Source organism: Archocentrus centrarchus, chromosome 9, assembly GCF_007364275.1.
Source record: "Archocentrus centrarchus isolate MPI-CPG fArcCen1 chromosome 9, fArcCen1, whole genome shotgun sequence".
NCBI lineage: Eukaryota > Metazoa > Chordata > Actinopteri > Cichliformes > Cichlidae > Archocentrus > Archocentrus centrarchus.
In genome coordinates, this window is record NC_044354.1 from 9,780,025 (window position 1) to 9,806,357 (window position 26,333).

General features: G+C 41.1%; 1 protein-coding gene across 1 annotated transcript; it reads left to right on the forward strand.

Moving 5' to 3' along the window:
- Positions 1 to 14: 14 nt before the first annotated feature.
- On the forward strand, positions 15 to 26,333 carry pgm5 (phosphoglucomutase 5). Its single transcript, XM_030737582.1, has 11 exons — positions 15 to 594; positions 2,086 to 2,248; positions 2,703 to 2,849; positions 3,079 to 3,204; positions 3,302 to 3,492; positions 6,289 to 6,443; positions 14,282 to 14,397; positions 18,498 to 18,633; positions 19,761 to 19,944; positions 25,066 to 25,203; positions 26,234 to 26,333. Exons 1-11 carry the CDS (start codon positions 337 to 339, stop codon positions 26,321 to 26,323), a joined length of 1,704 nt encoding a protein of 567 aa, XP_030593442.1. The 5' UTR covers positions 15 to 336; the 3' UTR covers positions 26,324 to 26,333.

Sequence of the window (26,333 nt, forward strand, 5' to 3'; positions counted from 1 at the left end):
TTGTTCAGGCTTTATTAAAAGAGGGAGTTGTCCAGCAGCAGAGGAGAGCGCTGGCGGCTGTTTAGCCCAGTCAGTACTATGGGATGCAACTCTTGGCTAGGCTTGGGGTGAAAACATTTTTGATTGGTTTTTTCTTTTCGTTATAGCCACTTCATGCTGTCACCGCTTTTTTCCTCGGCTGGGAAGAGAAACCTTTACTTCACTCTAGTCTGATAAGTTGCATCTCTGGGCTGTCAGTATCGAATTCTTTTACTTCGTGGTGGGATATCCTACAAATACCAAACTCCACCAAAACTCGTTTGATCGGCTCCCTGCCGTAGCGGTCCGGTCAGCAGGATGGAGACGAGTCCCATCCCGGTGGTGACGGTCCAAACCGCCCCCTTTGAGGACCAGCGGCCCGGTACCAATGGACTGCGGAGGAAGACAGCAGTGTTTGAGGGGAAGAAGAACTACTTGCAGAACTACATCCAGAGCGTGCTGTCCTCCATCGACCTGCGGGACCGACAGGGCTGCACGATGGTGGTGGGCAGCGACGGCCGCTACTTCAGCCGAGCTGCCATCGAGGTGATAGTGCAAATGGCAGCTGCCAACGGGGTAAGAATAGGGCGGCCACCAGTGTGGTGCATTTGTTCCCCTCTGTCAACATGCAGAAGACACTTCCAGCCTGCAGTAATTCCACTGATCTGATCTGCGTTGGTGTAATACAAGTAGGCTTAAAGTGCATAAAAACCCCTTTTATCGGAATGGAGGACCAGCGAATCAATAATTTTAATAATTATGAAAGTTTCCCAACAAGTTCAGGATGTCAATTTGACCTATGGATTCTTTTGACCTGCAAAATTATTTAAATTATTAACACAGATATGCAAGAATTTACAGGGCTGGAAAATTAAGGGTCAGCAGAGGTTATGTTGCTGCTTCTAGTGGGACGTTGAGTTTTTTTTTTAAATAGAAAATAAGAATTGTGCTGTTCCATATTTGTAGTCATTAATGATACTGATACAGTCACACCTGCTAAATTGAATTTAATAAGTCAGCTGCATATAGGTGAAAAAAGGAAGACAGAGTGAGGCAGTGAGGATGAAAATCCTTGCAGCTCCAAGGTTGTGAGATCTTTTTAATTGGTTTGGTTAGGTTCCAAAGGAAAATTGGAAAGGAATATCATTGTTTTTGCGATCAGTCCGTTTTTTTTTCTGCTGGTCCAGCCAAATGTCTGTTGATGTCAGCCTTATCAGCACTTCCATCCATCCTGCTCTATTTTCCTGCCTACGTTTGCCCCTGCCAAACGGCCCACACCTCTCTGTTCCATCTCTCAAGGGCTAAGTCTATGTGCTGGGGATCCCCTGTCATAATGCAGGGAAAAGAACCAGAAGGACAACAGAAACACTTGCCAACCAACCACCCAGTGCATGTGCTATCCTTCTTACTGAGCAGATTCCATTTCTCAGGGTTTTCCCACACTTTCTGATCTGTCCTTTATTTACACATGTAACATCCTGGATGTTTGGAGGATGCCAGGAGAGCAAATTCCTCTCTAGTGAGGACAATTTTATTTAGAGACGCTGGTATGCAGGAGAATTATGTTGGTGGTATTACCACTTTATAAGTATCATACAAAGTATAAATAGAGGCACAGCTCTGTTATTTAGGCACCCTCTTAGAGGAGATCATTTGCCTTTTAAAGCAGGCAATTAGTCACCTGCAGAATGACTCTGGGCCAGGAAGCCTTCAGTCCACTTTATGCTGTGCTATTTGAACTTTCTGACATCAGGAGAGAGAAAAATATGTTGGGTTCCTAAACAGAAAGGTTGTAAATCTGTTTAAAATGTTAATAAAAACAAAACTTAAATTATTTTCAAACATTTTGAAGCCTATGTTTAATTGAAAATGGAACAAAGATGCCATAACACTTAATTACTTTTTCAAAAATATATTTACAAATATGCATTCAGTTTTTGCACAGCATTGTGACCCTTTTTGATTCTTTTTGTTGAAGATGCTATATTACAATAGGGTTTTACACCAGGTGATATCTGGAATGATGTACAGCTGTTATTGCTTCTCACTAATATTGGTGCTGCACAGATTGGTCGTCTGGTAATTGGCCACAATGGACTCCTGTCCACCCCTGCGGTATCCTGCATCATCAGGAAGATCAAGGCCATTGGAGGGATTATTCTCACGGCTAGTCACAATCCCGGAGGCCCTGGAGGAGACTTTGGAATTAAGTTCAATGTGGCAAATGGAGGTGAGGATTTAGAAAATGTGTTTGCTTTTCCATCTGCCTCTTATTTATGCTTTTTTAAGTCAAACGTAGATGTCTGAGATAATTCGATCGTGTGTGTGTGTGTGTGTGTATATTATGAGGCAAAAATTAATGCCAGTGTTACAACTTGGCTCATAGGCCACGACATAAAATAGAGACTGACATCAGAACTGACAAATAAAGGTGATTTATTTCAGTTACTACATCCATACATTTAAAAAAAAAAACAAAAAACAAAAAAAAACTAAGGTACCCAAGAAAACATTAATAACCTAAGTTTTTCTAAGCATGCCTTTTCCCCCACACCTTCTCAGGGATGGACACTTAAGTAAACCCAAACATCTACCCAAAGACTCTTGCACAGCCAGGGGTTACATGAGGGTTTTAAACACCAATGAGGGATACATTTGTGAATGTCTTTGTTTCTGTCTGGCAGGGCCCTCTCCAGACACAGTGATGGAGAGGATCTCCCAGGTGAGCCGGACGCTCGAGGAGTACGCCATATGCCCTGACCTCCACATTGACCTCTCGAGGCTAGGAAGACAGGAGTTTGACCTCGAGAACAAGTTCAAACCTTTCAGGGGTATAACACTCATACATGTTTGGTAAAAGCTTTTCTGCATCATTCTGAATTCTTTAATATTATCCATGATCCATGGATTTTTGCCAATATTGCTATACATTTTCCTGTATCTTGTGATTTGATTCATCAGTTGTGTGATGCTGGTGCAACACCTCCTTCTGTCATGCAAAATGCATAGACACAACCAGACTGTCGTCCATTACTAACAGGTCCTTCCATCTCTTTCCAGTGGAGATTGTAGACTCGGTTGAAGTGTATCTACAGCTGCTACGAAACATCTTTGACTTCACTGCCATTAAAAGTCTCCTCACAGGACCAGATCAGCTTAAAATACACATAGATGCCATGAATGGAGGTCAGTTCATCATAGTACCTTCACATAACCCCTGCACTACAGTGAATGTTATTCATATCATTCTGTTGAACTCTCCTCACCTTTTGCTGTGTTACAGTGATGGGGCCCTATGTGCGTAGGATTCTGTGTGATGAGTTGGGAGCCCCTGCTAACTCTGCTGTAAACTGTGTACCTCTGGAGGACTTTGGTGGCCGACCTCCTGAGCCCAACCTGACTTATGCCACCTCTCTGGTAGAGGCCATGAAAGGAGGCGACTTTGGCTTTGGCGCTGCATTTGATGCAGATGGGGTAAGGCATTTGCTGCAAGTCCTTGATGCAAGACTACATAGGTGTAATGCTGCTGGAAAGCACTGCAAGGATGCTCTGGCACTTTAAAAAAAATCAAAATCAAAATGAAGACATATTCACACATAGTGTAGTGGTTTACACAGTTTGCTGGCTCAATTCCAGCTGGTGACACAAACTGTAATCACTCAGTGTATTATGTTAGATGTTAGATTCAACTCATTGTCATTGTGCGCACAAGGCACACAACGAAACGATCGTTCCAGATCACTCATCCAGAGACGAGCATCTGCGGTCATGCAGCCAGAGACTGGCGCTACCAGACTAGGCAAATGTGGTTTAAGTGTCTTGCCCAAGGACACAATGCAGCACAGGGACTCGAACCAGCAACCCTCCCTCTGCTAATGTCAGGCTACTGCATGAAGCTCTTTATACAAACATTTCCTGTTTCTGTTTCAGCCCTCTATTATTTCAGTAAACAGAAACCCTTCTTTTCTTAACAATGCTTTTATTGTGAAACATAAAGGATGCAGAGAACTCAAACCACATTTTATTTAAAGGAAAATTGTCCATGATATTATATATGGCCAGGACATGTTATCACCTTTTGATAACTGGCTACTAATTCACACATTATTCCATTGAAGCAGAGAATAAGTAAGGAAAAAGAAAGAGAGAGAGGGGAGACAACCATCCCATGGGAGTGATGGTTACTCAGGCAAAGGTGGAGATGAGTCTGGAGTCTCTTCATACATCAGTCAGTCATGCACTCATTTTCACTGACTAATATATGTAAATTTGCCACTCCAGCTACATAGCCTTAGAGACAAGGACCAATTTCTTAGTCAGTTAAAGAAAATTACTGGCTGCACACTGATATGAGCTGTCCGGGATGTGTTCTGGGCTGTCTTGAGTGGAAAGCTGCTTCAGTATTGTTTGCCTTAAAAATAAATAACCATAAAAAAACAGTAGAATTAAAGCACAATTTGAAACCTCTACATAGACCCCCAGTTTATTCAAACACTGGACAAAATAACCTGTAATAAGATGACCAGCGCTATTTCACTAAAAGCTTATTTTGCTCTATGTGGTACTAAAACCACTGTTATTAAAGAGGGCAAAGGAAGAAGTATACATGGGATTGAAAAAGTAAATACACAAAATAAAACTCCACATTCCCATTATGTGTGCTTACACATAATGGGAATGTTAATGAGGTCTCATCAACTAAACTGCAAGAGGATGTTTTGACAGGACAATGCGAGCTGTTGCTTTTGAATTGGCCAGCTGTACTTGTCTTGAAAGGGAAATTACAGAGATTGGAAATGCATTACATAGAGAGAGAGAGACTCCCAACAATTTATTTACTTATTTTTTGTTAAAGAAATAGATTACAGGGTAATTTATTGATCTAGATATTACATTTTTAAAAACAAAAAAGAAAATACTGACCTAAGTGTGCGCTGAGCACGAGAACATATTTAAGTGCTGCGGCTATGTCGTAGCTCTCATCCAGTCCATCCATAATATCCTTGGGCTGAACATATAGAACTATTTTAGCCTGAGCAAACAAAAAAATGTAAATAACATGCAAACATAGTCCAAATATTGTATGAAGCTCAAACAGTACTCGTATTTTTATAACCAAAACCACTACAAGAAAAGCATGTGCTAGGTGAAAGCTTTGAGGCAAACAGATCCTTTTTAAGGTATTTACATACAATACCGTGTACTCCACAATCTATGCATTAATTTCTTCAAGCCTAGCTGAGTTTTATTGCTATAAAGGGTGCATACAAGTCATATAGACTCTAGAGAGATTTTTTTAATTTATTTTTTATTTGTTTATGTTTGCACATTGATATCAGGAGGAAAGACAATGGGCGCCGAGTTGCAGTGGGTCCACGATGATCCAATGAACATCTCACTTTTTCCACAATGTCATCCAATAGACATTTATTCTGTATAAACAGACACAGGCACACACACTCATACACTCTTGCTTAGTAATTTAGTGTAACATCAGGAGAATTACATCACATCTGCTCTGTTTCTCCCACAAGGATCGGTGTCTTCACACTGATTAGAACCGGTGGTCATTATCATACTGGGTGAATGTGTCTTTTTTTTGGGCTCACTGCTATATAGTAACTGATATTTTCCACACTCCCCACAGTAATAATGAATGCTGGGGAAGATGGGAGGGTGGGGGGTACAAAGAATTTGTCATTCATACTGTTTTATATGTTTAGTGACCCACCACCAAAGAGAATTTATAGTAATGTGAATATAAATGATAGCGATTTACAAGGTTTTTGGAATTGTGTAACAACCAGTCCCTGTTCTCAAAGGGTGTTGTTTTATATTTTTCTTTATTATTAGTAGCTCCCATGAAAAGACCAGAAATGTTCAGCTTAAAATCAGCTTGAAACATTAAAATGTCCCTCGCCCATCAGTTGAATTCAGCCCATAGCTCACTGCTGTTTAAGTCATCAGTTAGTGAGTTTGTAAGTATTTATGGCAGCAGGATGGAGTGTTGGGGACTGATTCAAAATAAACTAGAGGTGCTATAGTCATTGTAATGAAGGAGCAGGCCCCCCTGTGCAGGGTGAGATTTATGACAACAATGATGGCATGTATATTGCATAGAGAGAAATTAAGCTGTTCATCAATATGTTTTGATCTTTTTGTGGAGTTTGTAGACAATATACAAACCATCAAAGGGTTAACTGCTGAAGCTGTGCTATAGCCAGCTACATAGGACTCACAATGCACTTTGTGTTTTTGTGATGTTGTCAGGACCGGTACATGATCCTTGGACAAAATGGCTTCTTTGTGAACCCATCAGACTCAGTGGCCATCATGGCTGCGAACCTCTCTACCGTCCCCTACTTCAGACAGCACGGCATCAAAGGATTTGCAAGGAGTATGGCCACCAGCACTGCCCTTGATAGGTACAAACACACACACACACACACACACACAAACACACACACACACACACACACACACACACAAACAAACACACACACAAACACAAACACACAGTAGATCTAAGAAGTCCTATAACACCACCCATTCTCTCTCTACAAACTCCTGCATCAGCCCAGTCTCTGGAGAGGGACGACACCCACTGTGAATAAAGCTATGAGATCACACACTCACCCCACCCCCCACGCACACATACCAAACACACACATTTACTCACCCCCTATAAATACTGTGTGTTATGTAAGAGCAGAGGGTGCTGAGTGAGAGGACGTGATCACAGCTAAATTCATCCCCATTAACATTGTTCCAGCAGGAGAGATCCCGGCACAGCACCCCACTGACGCTTCTACAGGATGCTGCTCAAGGGAGCAGTTTGATGAATGAGGGATCTAGTGTAGTTGCTATAAACTATGTTTATGCAGTGCATTCACTAAGTTCTACTGAATTTTGTGTTTGTGCAGACTTTCTTCATAAAATATCTCTAGGCATCATAAAACCTGTTCAAAATGTGACATCTAATAACTACATTTAAACATTTAACAGACTATCTATGCAATTTCTGAACTGAGCTCATAGAAGTGCGATGATTTCACTGGACCTTCACTAACTTTCCAAACAACCTCCAGTTTGACCCCCCCCATCTGTATTTATTTAACCTGACCCTCAACTGGTATTTGTGTTTATGAACTTGACACATTAAAACGTGCACAAAAATGCAGTAATAGACTTCCAAAAGCAACTGGATGAGATTAAGAGAGTAAATCAGTAGTTTGATGAAGTTGCTCTCAGCTCATTCCTCATAGGATACTTGATGAAGAGATGGCTATGGTGGGCAGTGATGTCTTTTTTATTGCTACCACAGGTGGTTTTTAAATCCAAACTATGCATGCATGCAGCATAAATAGTTTATATTGCTCATCTATGTCTGTCTTTATGAGTGTGAAAGAAAAAAAGAACTAGTCTGTCCTTTGCTTTGTGTTAACACTGGCAGACACAGGAAGTGACCTCACTACCGATTCTGATCCATCTTGGTTTCACAGTTGCGAGAGATGTTTAGATATGTGAATTGGAATGTAACATTACAGAATTCCTGGTCATCTTTATTTGCTTGGAAGGCCGGCAAAAACACATACGCACGCACACACACACGCACACACACTCTCTCACACTGTATCCCTTGGTGTTGCAGTGCTCCTTGCCTAAGGCCGTGTCTTATGATGTTGAGCCCTAATGATCACACTGAATGAGCTCCTTGGAAAGTTTGCGTACACTGCCTCCCCGTCAGCTTCGCCTAATCTCTCTCTCTCTCGCATGCACGCTCGCCCGCATGCACGCACACGCAGGCACACGCACACACACACACACACGCACACACTCATCCATGCACACATGCACACACACACAGAGGCTGAGACCCAAATGTCACATGTCCCACTGCAACCCTGGAGGATGAACCACAATTCCAACACCCACTTTTCAGTTGTTACTTATACAATTATCTACTTTATCTCTCTTGTCTATTTTCTGAGCCCCTTTTATATTGATCATAGTATGCATTATTTACTGGAAACTCTAATTTGGTTGTGAAATCATCTGGAAAGTAGAAATAACCTTAAACCAGTCATAATATCACGCTTAATAAACTTCTTAACATAGGATTTTTATTTTTTCTCGTGTTTAACATGATTTTACCTGTGTACTTGGTGCTATGTGGTTTTATAATCTTACTACATCTGCAAATCTGCGATCGCTTACTGGTATTTAACAACACTGTTCTAAAACAGTGTCACTTTGTTTAACTCTCAGTTTCAGAACTGCCACTTATGTACATTACATGAGTGTGACATGATGAACTCATCTCCATGCATTTGATAAACTCTAGAAAGTGTTGAAGTGCTTAGTAGTGTGAAGTTGGACGCTGGAGTCTGTCCAAGTGCAGGCTTTTTTAGGAGGCTGTGTGTGTGTGTGTGTGTGTGTGTGTGTGTGTGTGTGTGTGTGTGTGTGTGTGTGTGTGTGTGTGTGTGTGTGTGTGTGTGTCTGTGTGTGTGTGTGTGTGTGCGCGCTGAGTATTTAGACTGAGGTTCCCTCCCTGCTGTGTGTTTAAAGTCAAGCAAACTGTGTTATAAAAGCTTTGATAAATGTGATGGTGTATATACTCTGCAAAACTGTTGTGTATGTTAGTGCGTGTTAACAGAGAAGACAGAGAGAAAGTGAATGCAACTGTTTCCAGATAAGCAAAGGATGTTTTATAGTGCAGGAAATTGATTGGATTCAGGTGGACAGGAGGCCGGATTTAAATCTATCACTTTAGTTGGACTGTGTGCTTGGGTCACTTTGTGTCTCTGTGCACACACTACACGAAATGCAGTGAGGGAGGAAGGGAAAGTGGCTGGGAAATGTTGGTAAAGGAAACATCTGCCTCTCCTTTCACAGTTCCAGGGATGAAGGATGTAGGGTTGAGCCACTGGTGTGCCTGTTACAAGGATGAAATATGAGCTCTTCTACTGATTAGCCCTACAAAGTAGAAAGGTCAAATGTTTGATGTTGTGCTGTAACTAAACAATTACAGAAAGCTATTAATGACTGTTGATATGGTCACTGGGGTTACTTTCACACTGAGGCAAAAAAAAATTAGTGACCAAGCAACTAATTCTCCCTAGTGGTATTACATGATGATGAAGAATCTAAAATGACTGTTACACAGTGCCTTTTATATTTACTTTGACAAAACATTAGGAGTGATTGGCCTCAACGCTGGTCCCAGTAACACCATACAAGTCCACTTAAGTCAGGTCAGGCAGGGAGAGCAGGATCAAGAACACAGAACAGAGCAGGCTAAGATAAACACTGACCCAACAAGCACTTTTTCCCCCTGATTTATTATTATCAGATAGCAAATACATTCGTGACACAGCTTTGTAAAATCCTAGAAAACTGTTTTGAGGTGATGTCACAAAGGTATGTTGAGATTGGCACCACAAAACAGCGTAGTCATGACCACTTACAACAATTATAATCATAAGTATGTTCAGCATTGACTTCTAGAGAAAGCATGGGATAAGATGCCAAGAGAGGAACTGTAGTACTGCATGAGGAAGTCAGGAGTGGCAGAGAAGTGTGCGACCTGGTGAGGACATGCATGAGGACAGTAAGACAGTGATGAGGTGTGTGGTAGGAGTGAGAGATGGGTTCAAGGTGGGGGTGGGATTACATCAGGGATCGGCTCTGAGCCCTGTCTTGTTTGCAGTGGTGATAGACAGATTGACAGATAAGGACAGGCAGGAGTCTTCGTCAACTATGATGTTTGCAGATGACATTGTGATCTGTAGTGAGAGTAGGGAGCAGGTGGAAGAGAGCCTGGAGAGGTGGAGGAATGCTCTGGAGAAAAGAGGAATGAAAGTTAGTAGAAGCAAGACAGAATATGTGTGAATTAGAGGGAGGAAGGTGGAAAGGTGAAGTTACACGGAGTCGAGGTAGTGAAGGTGGATGAATTTAAATACTGGGGTCAACCATCCAAAGCAATGGAGAGTCCAGGCAGGGTGGAGTGGGTGGAGTGGCAGGGGTGATTTGTGACAGAAGGTTAGCTGCATGAGTGGTAGTGAGACCTGCTATGATGTATAGTTTGGAGATGGTGGCACTAACAAAAAAAACAGGAGGTCAATCTGGAGGTGGCAGAGTTGAAGATGTTAAGATTTTCATTGGGAGTGACCAGAATGGACAGAATTAGAAATTAAATGAAATTTTGAGGCAAATAACAGAGGCACAGAGGTTTGAACATGCGCAGAAGAGGGATAGTGAATATTCTGGACAAAGGATGTTGAAGATGGAGCCACAAGGCAGGAGGAAAAGAGGAAGACCACAGAGAACATTCATGGATGTAGTGAAGGAGGACATCCAGATGGTCAGAGTGACAGAAGAGGATGGTAGCGACAGGGTGAGATGGAGGCAAGTGATCTACTATGGCATCTGCCTGAAGAAGAAGAAGAAGAAGCAAAGTTCAATATTGACTGCTGTGGCAATATTGTCAGCTATTAACATTACATTTCTGTTTTGGCCAGTAAGGGTTACTGATTTAGGTCAAGCTCAAGTAATGCTCCAGCATGCTGCTCTTTTTGTCTCAGCCCTAAATCCAAACTGAGGCACAAGAGCCCTGAGGGCTATGTTTGGTAAAATGTCAAGCCAAAGCTAAAAGCTGGCCATATTTTACTTCACGGATGTAGAGAAACATTTTCACTCACTGTATCCCCCCTCCCCCCGGGGTTTACTGAGGTGCAAGATACAGGTTACTTAGTGTGTCCTGTGTAAGGTCATATCATAAGTGTGTGTGCAACAGAGAGGTTTCAGAGAGTTAGGATGAAGGAAAGTAGACATACCTCATACCTGCTCAGTTATGAAATTTCTTTCCAGCCCTAATCTCGTGGGGGCACAGTTTCCAAATCATTCAAGTCAAACCTGCTCTAACTTTAATCAACTGCAGTGTTGTCCCATCCTTTAAAGAAGTTCTTTAGCTGTGGTAATGCATGTGAGGCAAGACCTGCTCATCACTTCATGTATATTAGAAGATTATATGTAAGTAAAAGACATCCAGAAATAGAGCTAGGAGGAAAAACATTTTGAATAAAGAAGGTATTCACATGGAATGACAATATATACTTAAACTGATTGATGCTAACCATTTAAAAAGACAATATATTACGTGACAGACTTTAGCTTCCTTGCCTGAACTTCGTCAGTACTAGTGTGAGAAAATGAACTTTGACTGGAGAACATTACAGTTTACAGCTCACACCTACACACAAGGGGATTGCAGCCCTAAATAGGCCTTCCAATTTCATTCCTTGTGTCTCCAGATGGATTAATCTGCCAGCATTTTTTTTACCTTGTCAACAAAAAAATCCAACAATCCTGGTTAGCCTGAAACATTGTATTATATCTATTTAAATATACTTGTACCATCATTTTAGTACTATATCTATTCACCCCCACTGCTTGGCTTCAAGACATTATTGTTAGTGTTACTAGAAATGAATGTTTCCATCTGAAAACGTATGCTTGTTTCGCTGTGGATGTGAACACTGCGCATGGGTGTGTGTGCTCTGCAGTTAAAGCTCAGCTGGTGCAATCATCAGACTTGAGAAAGCATGATTTGCTCTATTCTCACACTGTTATGATCCTCCATTTTTGCAACATTGCTTGAAAGCTGAGTACTGCTACGGTCAGTTTCAGTGCTTATGTTGGCTGTGGACGTGCCATTTAAAACATCAAATACTCGTCAGAAGTCCAGAGTTTCTGTTTTCTTTTAGGAATGCCAGGCTTTCCATTCCAGCACTTTCTTCCCCAAGGGGGGAATAAAGCTGGTTTACTCTTATTTGGTAATTTATCCCATCCTCTTGTAAACAGCTGGGCACTTGGGGGGGGGGGCTATGTGGAGATGTATAACTCCACTTAGAAAATCTGAAACCCACCCATTTACTGTATTGCACTGTGAACTCCCACAGCATCCCATAGTGCAAGGATTTGAGACTGACATGTCCCATGTATTTGTTCCCTTGGCTGCTATATCTGTTTTGCTGGTTGGAATATTTTGTTCAGCAGTTCTTAGTCATCTCCTGTAAACTGCTTGTACGTTATACAGTGATTGCTGAGGAGAGGTTTGTTGCAAACTAAACATCTCATTATCCAGGATTGAGATGATAACTTCTCTAATATAGAATCAAAGACCAAGCCTTTTCTTAAAGCTATAGCTACACTATATTGCCAAACGTAGTCGCTCATCTGCCTTCACACATATATGAACCATTCTTAATCCATAGGGTTTAATATGATGTCGGCCCCACCCTTTGCAGCTATAACAGCTTCAACTCTTCTTCTTTTCCTTGAGATTTAGGAGTGTACTTATGGGAATTTTTTGACCATTCTTCCAGAAGTGCATTTGTAAGGTCAGACACTTATGTTGGATGAGAAAGCCTGGCTCACAGTCTCAATTCATCCCAAAGCTGTTCTGTCGGGTTGAGGTCAGGACTCTGTGCAGGCAAGTCAAGTTCTTCCACACCAAACTTGCTCATCCAGGTCTTTATGGTCCTTGCTTTGTCCACTGGTGTGCAGTCATGTTAGAACAGGAAAGGGCCATCCCCAAATTCTTCTCAGAAAGTTGGGAGGATGAAATTGTCCAAAATCCCTTGGAATGCTGAAGTGTTAAGAGTTTTTTTTTCACTGGAACCGAGGGAACACTTGGCACAATGCAGTCAGTCAAGTACAATTCTCCTGGCAACCACCAAACCCACACTCGTCTATTGGATTGCCAGATGGAGAAGTATGATTTGTCACTTCAGAGAACGCGTCTCCACTGCTCCAGAGTCCAGTATCCAGTGACACTTTACATTGTGCTTGGATGAAGCTGCTTGGCCACAGAAATCCATTCCATGAAGCTCTCTACACACTGTTTTTGAGCAAATCTGAAGGCCACATGAAATTTGGAGTCATTGATTCTGCAGAAAGCTGGCAACCTCTGCCCACTATGCACCTCAGTATCTGCTGACCCCGTTCTGTTATTTTACATGGCCTACCACTTCGTGGCTGAGTTGCCACTTCCACTTTGTTATAAAACCACTAACAGTTGACTGTGGAAATTTCATGACTGGACCTGTTGCACAGGTGGCGTCCTATCACAGTACCATGCTGGAATTCACTGAGCTCCTGAGAGCGACCCATTCTTTCACAAATGTTTGTAGAAGCAGTCAGCACGCCTAGGTACTTGGTTTTATACACCTGTGGCCATTGAAGTGATTGGCACACCTGAATTAATTGATTTGTATGGATGAGTGAATGCTTTTGGAAATAAAGTGTATATCAATCTGTGTGTGGGAATGCAAACATTAAAATAATCTGTATCACTCATTACATGATCTTTACCCTGCTAACAAACCAAAATATTTATGGGCCATAAAACCAGAAGTTGGTGAAATGCTCCACTGAACTAATGGGAAATTGTGAGTGGCTGTGGCTCAGGTGGTAGAGTGGGTCATCATGAGAGTATTGAAGCATCCTTGGGCAAGATAGCTAAAAGTGCTGCATGAATGTGTGTGTGATTGGGTGAACGGGTCTTGTAGCAGAAAGCACTTTAAGTTCTCAGATTGAGCAGAAAAGCACAATAGAAGTACCAGTCCATTTACCATTAAGTGCTGATTTGTTTGCATAAATGTTTCTTCTTATCACTGTATTCCAGTGAATCAAATAGTTACTCTTTTTTTTTTTTTTTGGAAACTGGAACTGTTGAGTTTTATTAGACTTTCTCTTTGCTCTTTTCCACTTTGGTTCTTTGCACTCCCTCTCCTCCCACATATTGTACTATTGGCATGTTTTTTCCCCTCCATGTGACCCCAACATACACATGTATTTACACACACACACACACACACACACACACACACACACACACACACACACACACACACACACACACACACACACACACACACACACACTCACTCTCCATCTTCTCCACTATGCTAGTACATGGCTCAGGTTTTAAGTAAACATGAACTAAAAGGTTAACTCACTTTGTTCCTGCTGCCTTTGCCTTATTAAGTTATTGGATGAGCTCCTGGTAGATTGCACTTGTCATACAGCATTTGGTTTGTTTTATTTCAAAGGTCAGTGTTTTGTGTGTAAGCTAGTCTCTATATCAGAACTGGGAAAGGCTGATGTTAGATATTAGAGTCAGATAAATACATTGTGTATGTAAGGAAATACATCGCGTGTACAAGTTTTTCTAATTCTTTTATCTTCTGTGTGTTTGTAGGGTTGCCAAAGCCATGAAACTGGCGTTGTATGAGACTCCCACAGGCTGGAGGTATTTCGGGAACCTGATGGATTCTGGGCGTTGTTCCGTCTGTGGGGAGGAAAGCTTTGGGACAGGTATGACCTAGCACATTCACTCACTATCCAAACACAAAAAAAGCACTGCCCTTATAAAGAGAGATTTACAATTGCTGAAAGGTATGAATACAGATCTTTACTGAATGCAAGCACAAGGCAGGATCAGCCTGTTAGACTGTTAAGAGAAGATCGCTCATTTAAATCCCTGGACTGCCTTTGAAAATGTGAGTGGAAGTATGTGTATCCTTTCCCCTCAGCAACAACTGGTGCCTGCAAACGAGACTGTCACTAGAGAACTGTAGTGTCCAGCTGTTGCTGTTGCTAAATGTGTAGCAAGAACTTGCTGAAACAATCAAACAATATTTTTTTTTGGGGGGGGGTCGAAGCCACCCCCCCCCACCCCCCCCCCCCCCCCCCCCCCCCAAAAAAAAAAAAAAAGAATTGAACTTTACTTTTTCCCCCACAAATCTGGTCTTTTTTCCTAGTTTTGTCTGCCAATAGGCCACTATTAAAGCCTATGCTTTGCCAAAAAAATTACTGAGCTCTGGGAATTCAACACAATCAAGACTAATGGGGTAAGAAATGCGAGTGGTCAGATGTCTGGTTGTAGCCATGCATTCACATTTCTAAATAAGTCAATGAATATTTGTATGATGATATTGGCCCCGAACATTTGTACTTTTTTTTTTGTATGCAGATGTGACTGTATTTGGATCAGAGGGTAATGCAGGAGAGTTGTGTTACACTTTCAGTGTCCCCAACTCTGCTAAGGTCTGCTTGAGTCGACATGATGTAAATTTTGCCATCAGACTTTAAGCCCAAAGCTTCCATGTGGACGTCTCTGTGCCTGCCAATATTTGGTAACTCCACAACACAATACTACAATCTACCAACTGCACATGGATTCTTCTGATTAACTGATGAACGGTGGCTAGCCTTAATTAGTTGTGTCAATAATTTACTCTAATGTTAAACAAATTATTGCCAGCAAAAACAAATTTAAAACAAGGTTTACTTAACAGAGATAGTGGTACCTATATAGCACTTTTCTACTCTAACTGAACACTTTTTACTACAAGCGCCTTGTCTAACATGCACATCAGGGGCAACTCTGGGTTCAGTATCTTGCCCAAGGATATGCTGATACGCAGACTGGAGTAGCCAGGGAATTGATCTACAGACCTTCCGATTGGCTTTAAGTCCTGAGTAACAGCCCCAACAGCTGAGCAGCTGATTTGTTAGCATCCCAGCAAACATTGTTGAAACCCAGATGTCGAATCCCTGGTCTTAGAATGATCCCTCTCTGTTCACGATGTTATTATCATACAGTGCTATCACTGCAACATGAAATCAAGCGAGAGAGATTTTAACCATACAGTATTTGTATGAGAGGTAACTTAAACAAGTGATTGATATAAATTTTAGAGACTACACCTGTATTTTTTTTTTTTTTTTTGCTGGTTGTAAACATTTTTATATCTGTTTGACCTTAATATGGGGGTTTTGGGCCTGAACCACTCAAGTGGACATTACAGGAACTGCAGTTTTCACCACTGCATTGACTTCATTTTTTCAATTCCTGAGTTTCCCGCTTGGTTGATTCTTTCCCAGATGTTAGTAATTAACATACATTGTACAATATTATTGATGAGATGAACTGAGCAAAACCACAACAAAAAAAAAAGACCCAAAAAGTATTTATGAATTCATCATTTTCCTTTAAAGGTGAAAACCTCTCACCACTTCACTATTCCCATCTCTTCCAGTCTATTCGAGGTCTCAAGTTTATAAGTAGTGCATCCTGCCTGCTCATAGCTCCGCTCAGAGTCAACTAATAGATGAGAGGGCTGTGACCCTGACTGCATGTGTAAATAATCCCCATTCTTCTGCTATAAAAGGAGACAGGGGGCTCCCTCAATCACGGCAACATGCCGACACGCCTCCAGTGGCAGTGTTTTCTGAATACAAATGCAGACACGCAAATACGTGGTCAGAAAATATAAACAGTTCATAGAAATACAGACATCTCAGTGTCTGTCGTTCTGTCCATCTTGTTACAGTTCTGACCTCACACAAAGTTAGTTTAGTTGTTCTCTAATTCCTTACATCTTTCTCTGCCTCTTTTCCTTGCAACCTACTTGAACCATTGTCTTCACTGGAGAGGATACCTTTAACATTTTATAACTTAAAGTGAAAAGAAACATGTCAGTGGATGTGAACAGAAGAGAAGAGAAAAATACCCTTAATCGTTGTAGATGGAGGATGGTGAGGGAGTCCAAATATGAGAAGTATTGACAAAGAGGAGAGAAAGGGAAGGAGCAGAGGCCCAGAGAGGACTATGGGAGCGTACTCGTTGTCTATCCATGTAAGGGAAAAAAGCTCAGAGGGAGCCCTGGATACTAAATCATCGGAGCTGCACACCACTCTTGCTCTCTCTGAGACACGCAGACAAGAACAGTGTTAATTTAGAGAGTTATGTCAAACTTTGTGGGTTTTGTTGGTCCCACTTTGCACACAAAGTCACATCAGGTTAAGCTTTGTGGATACAGATATTAGATCTCTTTTATTAGGTGTCAGTCTCCATCACCTTTTCTGTTAGGATGAGCGACAAAGACTCAAACAATGACGCAGTGATTAGGAGATGACGACTGTCAGTTTCCTATTGTATGCTTCTAGTGCCAGATATAGAGCTTTAATTTACCCTTCTTATTTTTATTGCATGTGTTGAAAAGAAGACTAAAACAGACACAGCAGTGTCTTGCTTTTTTTTAAATTTTCTTTCTTATCTATAAAAATATATAAATGCATCTTAAAATAACATCTCACTTTCCATTTAAAGCTCAAGCAGAGAAATTTTTGTAACACATGCTTAACCTTAACACATACCTTTACAGTGCAGCTGTCTTTGAGAACAGAATGATAGCTCCCCAGTGAAGGAGGCTACGGGTGTGATCTGCTCCTCTGTTTGAGTTTGTGTTCTGGGCAGGCAGGAAAGACAGTTTGTGTCGTGACTTTCAGTACGTTTTCCAACCCACGGTACTATTCCCGATCGCCCTGAGGCAGCTGTTGTGAATTGGCTCTGTATAAATAAAACTGAATCCAATTGAATGTTGTAACATAAAATTAAACTACCATTATACATTTATTTAAGTTATGGATAAATATGTGATCCTCAGATTAATTATATTGCAGAAAAAAGTATTTTCCATGAGGCTTCCAGAGAAAAATTTCCAGCTCAGATCATAATTTTCATTCATCGTTAAGATTTAGATGTTCAACTCAAAACAACTCCAACATGCAGCTGGAACTAGGAGATGGTTAGCATAAAAATTATAAGCTAGGCAAAACAAATAGCCTGGCTCCAAATATAAAACATGCTAGCTCCTGCCATTTTTCCTACCATGTTACTGTATCTCTGGATTTACTGGAAGTGATGTGACAGGTAATTTCTTGGGCAGAAGCAGTGAATCAAGCCTTGATTATACTTTTCCGCAGACACGGACAGCCGGAGACACAACAGCTGAGTAGTTACACCTGTTTACGCTTCCTTGAAGTCTGCCTGGAGACTGTTTGAAGGACCCATGTGTAGTTGGTGGATTATAGTGTTGTTTCATGAAGTTAAAGAAAATTGGCAGGCACACAGATGTCCACGTGGAACCTTGCTCTCACTGTCTAATGATGAAATTTACATCACTTGGACCCAAGCAGACTAGTAAAATGGAACGGTACTTGTATAGCACCTTTCTACTCAATTTGAGCACTAAAACCACTTTCTACTACAAGTCTCATTCACCCAGTCACACACACCCTTTCATGCAGCACTTTTATCTATACCTGAGCACTTTATCTAATATTCTCACACACAGACAGATGTCTCATGGGCAACTTGGGGTTCAGTATCTTGGCCAAGGATGCTTCACCAAGGATGCTTCCAATTGGTAGACGCCCTTAAGCTGAGCTAAATGGTTACCAAAATTTCCAAAAGTAATCCCTAAGATTCTAAAATAAATCTTTTAGAAATCATCCATGAGACCAAAGTTAACTTAGGCACATTGCAGATGTTTGTGGAGGTTTAGTTGCAACAACTAAGACAGTTTACAAAGGGCTGTTGAATTTTGCACATTTTCCTTCTCTTCCAGGTTCTGACCACATTCGTGAGAAGGATGGTTTGTGGTCCGTGTTGGTGTGGTTGTCCATTATGGCATCCAAGAAACAAGGTGTGGAACAGATTGTCAGAGAACACTGGGCTAGGTTTGGACGTAACTACTTCTGCAGGTAACCAGCTAAGTAATCTCCTTGGAATGGATTGAGTCTGTCTATTGAGGTTTCTCACATGACGTCATGCGCACATTGCTTAAGATTTGTCCACCATATTTGGATGCGATACGACTGCCAGTTGCTAGGAAAAAATGTTTATTCCCTGAGTGGTTGGCAGCTGTTCTTGGAGGTTGCTGGCTCTCACTGGGTGAAATTGGTTGCAAAGAAGGTGCTGCACTAAAAACCTTCTGGCGATTGTTTTGGTTGCTAGTAGATTTCCTCAGTTGCCTGTAGTTTTTCTTGTTTGTCTGCAAACACGTGCAAACAACTTGTGAAGTAGTTTGACTCAAACTGGAAATGGAGAAGGTTCACCTTCAAAGTAAATGTTGTGCCTCAGTAGCTGCAGCCAATAGGTTTCGATAGGCTTTTGCGTTGAAGGCAAATGGCCCCTGTTTCCGGTTTGTGTCGCGCTTTTCACAGTTTCGCTACAGCTCGGAGAGTGATGGGACAGTGTTTGCAGACAAGCCCGTCACTTCCATTCAAACCATTCTACACTGTCACCGTGATTGTCACACATCCAAAATAGCTGACAAGCTAATGTTTTGCGGTTAGCAAAACCTTAATTGATAGATTTCTTTACTAGTTTTTCACCATGATTGTGTGAATACATGTTGACTAACTTCTCTTCATCTTGTTTTTGTCGCTACCACAACCACATATGCCTCACAGGCCTTCACCTTAATCCAACCCCCCCTCCCTCCCTCCAGTTCTTCTCACTCGTTCTTATTTTAACCTCTCCCCCTTGTGAGAGGCAGAGATAGCTGCCACAGTCAGTGTTCCCACTGATAGGTTTTTATGTTCCCACAGAGACCTTCTCTAAACTGATGCTCATTTCCCAGAAAACACACAGTAGATGGACAGGACATACTGGACAGGCCCCTAGAATATCTGTGAAACATCTGTCCTCACTTTGAAAAATGTAATCAGTTACAATGGCAAAATGTCTGTCTTGCAGTTTAGACTCCTTTTAGGTAACATGATAAGTAATACCACAAATTAAATGTACCTAACATTACCTTTTCTGCTTTCATGACCTCATCGACTCTGTGCGTGTTCATGTTTTGTGTGCGTCTTGTGATTGTCAGGTTTGACTATGAAGGCCTGGACCCACGTGCAGCCTTTTACCTAATGAGGGATCTGGAGGCAGTAATCTCAGACAAAGCATTTACTAGCCAGAAGTTTGCTGTAGGGGACCACATGTACAGCGTGGAGAAGGCTGACAACTTTGAGTACATTGACCCCGTGGATGGAACAGTGGCTCGAAACCAGGTCAGTGTAAGAAAGACTGTAACAGCAGGATGTTACATGACAGAATTAGTGAGCAGTGATGTTATTTGGCAGTTCACACTGCAGCCTTGTCCTGATGAAACCCTAAAGAGAATACGCTGTTACAGCCTGCAAGGGAAAACAGGCCACTGGATAAGGTGGGTACTGTGGATCAGCATTTAACTTCTACTGTCCAGCTGCAGAACAAAGGCCAGTGGCCAACACATGCACCCAAAAAAAGAAATTTACCCAAACAAATTAAATGCCAACTTCCGTGCAACTCCCACAGTGCCACCACGGTACCATATAAGGTTAATTACACACTAGGAGGGAATCCTAAGACCAATTCATAAATTACACTTGAGGAAAAAAAAATTGCCTTCAAGAATTTCCCAAATATGGGATAAATAAAGGGTTTATTTATTTATCTATCTTATCACCAAAGCAGCCAATTCTGGATGTTCTGTGTGAGGCATGGCGACAGCACAAACACCAACATAAGTGGAGGGAGCACCAGTCCACAAGTTTGAATAACCCTGGCTAGCTGGCTAGGTGTTCGACATTACAGCCAATCCCACTCTGCTCCACTTAGGAGCTGCTGCAACACAGAACAGGCACAGCAGTGCTGTAACAGACCCTGGAGCTGTAACGAGATAGATCAGTAGATGCTCATGTATATAAAGGATATTTTTCCATTGTTGCATGTAGGCTAGAATTAGGGTTACTGTTAGAAGTTGTGGTTTTTATGTTTGAATTATTTAGTGAGGAACATCATATGCTGGATGCTATTTGTTATTTGTTTTACGTATCTCTTGAAACACAATGCTAACATACTGCTATTGGGTTGTAGAGGAGGCCGCAATCCTGACAGCTCATCACTGCTTTGGTTACCTGTCGTTACCAGCTGTGGTTGGCATACACTCAACTTTAAAATCACTCTGAGTTCTTTGCTAGATTTGTGTAGGCATGCTGTCTGTGCAGATGCTTGCAAAGAGCCAAAGTTGTGTTAGCAGCATAATGTGGTTGTTTCTGTCCCGGACACAATTTGAACTAACTAAATTTAATTTAATTTAACTTGACCATCGAGCTCTTATTCTTTTGTGCAGTAAAAATAAATGTAATGTTCGTATTTCCACCCCTCAAAAGTTGTAGATCATCCTACCATTTTCCTGCACACATACAGACATCAGCTGATTGTAGCACAAGTGCACAAAATTTTTTTTTTTGCCTAAAACTGAGATTGTCACAAACCCGAGACCCAACATCAAACTGGATTGGTTTAGAAATTGTGACCCAAAAGCTGCTTCACATCAGGTCACACAGTCTCTCTTCCTCTTGTTCATATACATGTACTCAGCCTGGTGTAAGCCAGACCACCCATTAAGCTTCAGTGCTGTCTGATCGGAGAGCTTCCATGTTTGGACACGACAGTCTAGCTTCCATTCCAAATTATAAACATATGCATACACACATAACTTACAGCACGTATCACTACAAACACTGATAACTTGCTCGGCCAATGTAACCTTTTTGCCCTCTTCCTTCCTTCCTTCCTTCCTTCTCTATGAAGTTCACCCAGCTGACTCGTCTGTCCTGCCCAGAAATGTGTGGAAACTCATTCCCTGGCGTCAACACTTCTTAGCTTCTGCCCCACCTAATACACACACACACACACACACACACACACACACACACACACACACACACACACACACACACACACAGACTGTGCATTGTGGTGTGTATATCCGTCCAGTTGTCCATGAGAATAAGTGCGAACACATGCGTATCCTTTCACTGCCTATCCTTGTTCACACTTGTGTTTTCCACTCTGACCGTCGGCTTCACCTTGTATATCTCAACACCGTCAAGGAGTCTTGTTGTCCTGCTGTGAATATTCCATTGTGTTACCATGGATACAGCAGGTCCACAGCTTTTTAGTCAGTCACCCCAAAATACTGATAAATCCTCAGCATCCCAGTTGCCCCAGTGAATGTTATTACAGCACACATTCCTCCCAGGACAGAATTATATCAGCTGTCGTCTCACTTGTCTCTCCATTGCAAGTGTGTTTGAAGGGGGAAGAGCTGGCACACAGCAGACACAAACAGACTCAAACACAATACACAAACACACAAGACAAAGCTTGGGGGATTTACACAGCAGTGGCATGGCAGCCTTTTGCTGCTGGCTACTGAATACATTCCACATCGTCTGCATAGATGATGGATGGATTTATGCACTAAATGTAGATACTGCCTTTTTGGATAATTTGTTAAAATATATCTACCAACAAAGAGAAGTAAAAGTTTCTATTGAGCTAGTAAAGAAACTAGGCTTTCTTTGAATTATTTACAGTATCTTTTAGGTGGTGATTTTTATCCGTTATGACTGGATTAAAAAGAATACTCTAGCATTTATTCTAATGAGTAAATGATAAAGACGGTAGCTTATTAAAAGAGTAAATTTGGTTTTATCCTTAGCTAAAGCTAGCAGTAGTTATATCTGTTCACTATTAGGCACATGTTTCACACACACACACACACACACACACACACACACACACACACACACACACACACACACACACACACACACACACACTCATGTGATAGGTCATTGTTTGAGTAGGTCAGACTTGTTCTTATAAAGTCTGACCTACACTACTGTGCAATAGTCTTGAGCCTGCCCTCATTTCTTTATATTTTATTTCCGAGGAGCCAGACTTTATTGCATTTTTGAAATGGTCTTGAGCAATAGTTCTGCAGGTTTTTGAAGCTCTTTCAAAGTTTTTCTTTGGTCATTAGCTGCTCTTTTGCTCATTTTCAACACAGTTGTTGGACCTGACCATTTTCAGAGGAATTTTTTTTTGTTGTTGTTTTTTTAAGCGACTTAAGACTGAATCATTCAGACATAAAAAAAAGACACATAACTCAACCAGTTTTGTGTTTGCACATAAGAGACAACTTAGGAAACAAACAATCAACCAATCATACAATTAAATTGTATCTGTTGGCACTTGTTACTAAAGGTACAGGCTGTGTTAGTGCAGCCTGTTGCAAAAACTCATAATTTGTTCCCATTTCTTAAGTCAAATCGATGAAAAAATGTCAACAATAACACAGTTTGACAGGCATAAAATAATAATATTGCTGATTCCCAAAGAGCTATAAGCTGAAAATGTCTCAGCATGCTGTGCAGTGTATCCTTGCTTCTGAGAAAACTGGACAAAAGTGGAGGGCAAAAACAAAAAAAAAGTGGCATATCCTGAGATCAGGAGAGAGGTACAAAAATGTGCTTGAATGTCCTTCAAGAAGCCTGGAGAACAATCCTGAAGACTAATTTGAGAAATTATAAGAAAGCTTGCTTAAGAGAGTTCAGGCCATTAAAGAATAAAGGTGATCACATCAACTCCTTCAAGCTTGTTAAAACTGTATGGACCATGTTTTTGCCTTATTTACGGTATTTCGTTAATGTGTGGTGATTTGTCACACAAGAATTGACAACAGGACATCCTAACTTCATGGCACTAGAAGAGACGTATGAAGCTAAGGTAATTCAAAATAAAAACTGATGTGTGTCTATAAGAAGCAGGTGGTCATGATGGTCAGTGGGGACTGCTGTAGATATTCTCTGCTGCAGCTCATTTCATGAGTAAAATCAAAATTCCAATGTGAGGCAATGAATAGCTATGAGCTGTTTTCCCCTGCTGTGTGAATGGGATTTTATTGTGCTTTATCTCTGTGCGCTCAACTCATCTTAACTTTCTTTCCACACATTTCCACACCAAGACTGGTCCCTGAAGAATTCCACACAATTGCAGAGTGCAACAGCAGTTGGCGTGGACGTGGCTGGTGGGAGGGAGGCACACACACACACACAGAGACCACTCCAAAATCACTAAGCACCTTTAGGCAGCTAGATGAACAAATGGATTGATAGATGAATAAAGGCAAACACACATACATGACACACAGCAGTTATGGCTGGTATGTGCTCCACTCGGGGCCGCTGAGCTCTGCATTGGCATGTGTTTTTAACAGGCATTAGTCAGCCTTCTGATAGCTGCTACTCCATTGTTAGAGATGAGTTGACAGACTCACAGAGAGACAGCTGGATGGACGGACATCTCTCATTATCGCCGTCTCTCTCTTCCTCTGGACTCTGGCATGCTGTCCTTCATTGCCAGAGTCAGATTAGGAAGAGGCGAGCGGTCCACATCTTTCCATTTAGCATCATGATCTGTAAACAATGATGCTTAGCCACAGTTAACAAAGAGACTCACAGCACACAGACAGGAAATGGGATAGTGCGTCCACTTTACTTTTACTACTATATCAAACTATTGTTTACTATACATGCAATAACCTATGTCAGTATGAAGAAATCTAGTACAGTTATATGCCTGAGGTGGGAATTTTTCAACAACACAGTTTGGCGTCCTGAAAAAAGTATTTAAAGTGAGTTTCCATACCTGTTTTTTCTTATATCATATTGTTGTCCTCTCCCTTGAACTTGGAATCTAATGGGATAATGAAAGAGGCACTGTGGAATTTAGGACAGATAAGCATTATTACAGATGCATTAGTCGAAAAGTTTCTTCCTTACGTCAGTCAGCAGGAGATATATTTGTTTGCTCCCAGTGCAGTGATATCCTGTTTTCTTGGAGTTTCTTGGAAAGACACTGAAGTTCTGCAGTAGTTATAACCTTATGCAACTTTCCAGCCAACATTATGATGGATGTCAATACGCTGTATGCAGCAAAGGAGTACAGTTTAAATAAAGTCCCAACAAAAAGCATGTTAACAGTGACATCTAGTGGATATCTGCCATTATTACATCACTAGTTACAGGATTTTAACACGTGTCCAATGTTAAAAGATTTGTAGTTTTGTGGATTGTAGAATGAAATTAAATTAGTGTATTTAAATGATTATCAGAAAATTATCTTATATAGGTGGACATTTTTTTGTCTGGTACTGATTTAATCTTTTTACTTGTAATATGTGTTTTTAAAGTATGTTTATATGTATGTTTTTAACATTTTGAAGAGAACAAGAATACTCAATTACTGAAAAATAAAGTACATTTTATCAATTCAGAAAATGGTTTATTTGCTTCCAGGGTTTGAGGATTATCTTTACTGATGCATCCCGCCTGGTGTTTCGAATGAGCGGGAGTGGCGGAGGGATGGGCGCCACCATCCGCATTTATGCTGAGAGCTTTGAGAGAGACCCTGAGAGCCACAACCGAGAGACACAGGTACACAGATGGTTGTGATGGTGTTTCTGTGTTGTTTCTGTGTGTGTTGAGTTCTAAATCCCTTCATGAAGGGCTCCTCACGAAGGTTTATGTGTGGAGTTTGCATGTGCCTGGGTAATCCTGCTTCCAATTCATCATATAATAGCAGGGTAAATACTCAGTAATAAATGAAGGGTTAAAGTTTTCATCACTGGCTCTCTTGTGCTCATCTCTTTAGACAGCAGTTAATTAAGTATTGTTAAGTTTTGATCTCTGGTTTGTATGCAGACGAGCAAAAAAAAAAAAAAGAAAAAAAAAAAGGATTGTATACAATATCTCCTTTGTTATTCATTAAAAAAAAAAGCATCATCCTTGCCAAGCTGCTGATGAGTAAGCATACCAGAACTGTGATTTAGCTGCTGTGTTTATTCAGCCAATAAAATTGTGTTATTTGTAGCGCTACACCAAACCTGCAGCAAACCCTTGGATCGTCCATCATTAGATCATAAATTCAGCATCTAATCATTCTGCCCCTTACCCAGTGCATATGAATTATCACAGACGACATACATGATTGCACATCATGCTTATTCAGCTAGATTAGAAGCGTGGCTTTCGTTTACACTATTCTCAGCCAAGCAGAAAAGTGTTTGTACAAGGCCTTCATGCCCTTATTAAATCTATGCTTTCAGTGTCTCACCTGGTTTTTATTGTGGGTTTCTGCCAAATTTTGTGTGTTTAAGCTGTAGAGTACTGTTCAAAAGAACTGAGCTGCCCCTCAGTTCTTGATATTTTGCTAGGAAAAGATGAAATATGTGCAGCAATTTTTTGCAACACATAAATATTTAAGGAAATATAATATATAGTACTGTACATGTCTGTTGTTTTCCATCACGCAGAGTTTGCAGTACGTTGTCTTTGTTTCTTTTTCATTCCCACATGTTCACTTGTACACATTTTCTGAATTTTTTGAATGAACTGAAATCAAAGACTTCATGATTGGATTTAAGTTTCAAAGCACTGCCTTTAGCTCTCCTTGCTCTGCCTTCAGGTGGTGTTGGGTCCTCTCATTGCCATTGCCCTGAAGATCTCCAACATTCATGAGAGGACGGGACGCCGCGGCCCAAATATAATCACATGAGCAAGCAAAA

Excerpts from the sequence above, each read along its gene's own strand:
- pgm5 (XM_030737582.1), top strand. The coding sequence starts at position 337 with ATGGAGACGAGTCCCATCCCGGTGGTGACGGTCCAAACCGCCCCCTTT. Across the intron at positions 2,249-2,702 it reads GTTCAATGTGGCAAATGGAG|GGCCCTCTCCAGACACAGTG; the intron begins GTGAGGATTTAG and ends TCTGTCTGGCAG. Across the intron at positions 3,205-3,301 it reads CATAGATGCCATGAATGGAG|TGATGGGGCCCTATGTGCGT; the intron begins GTCAGTTCATCA and ends GCTGTGTTACAG.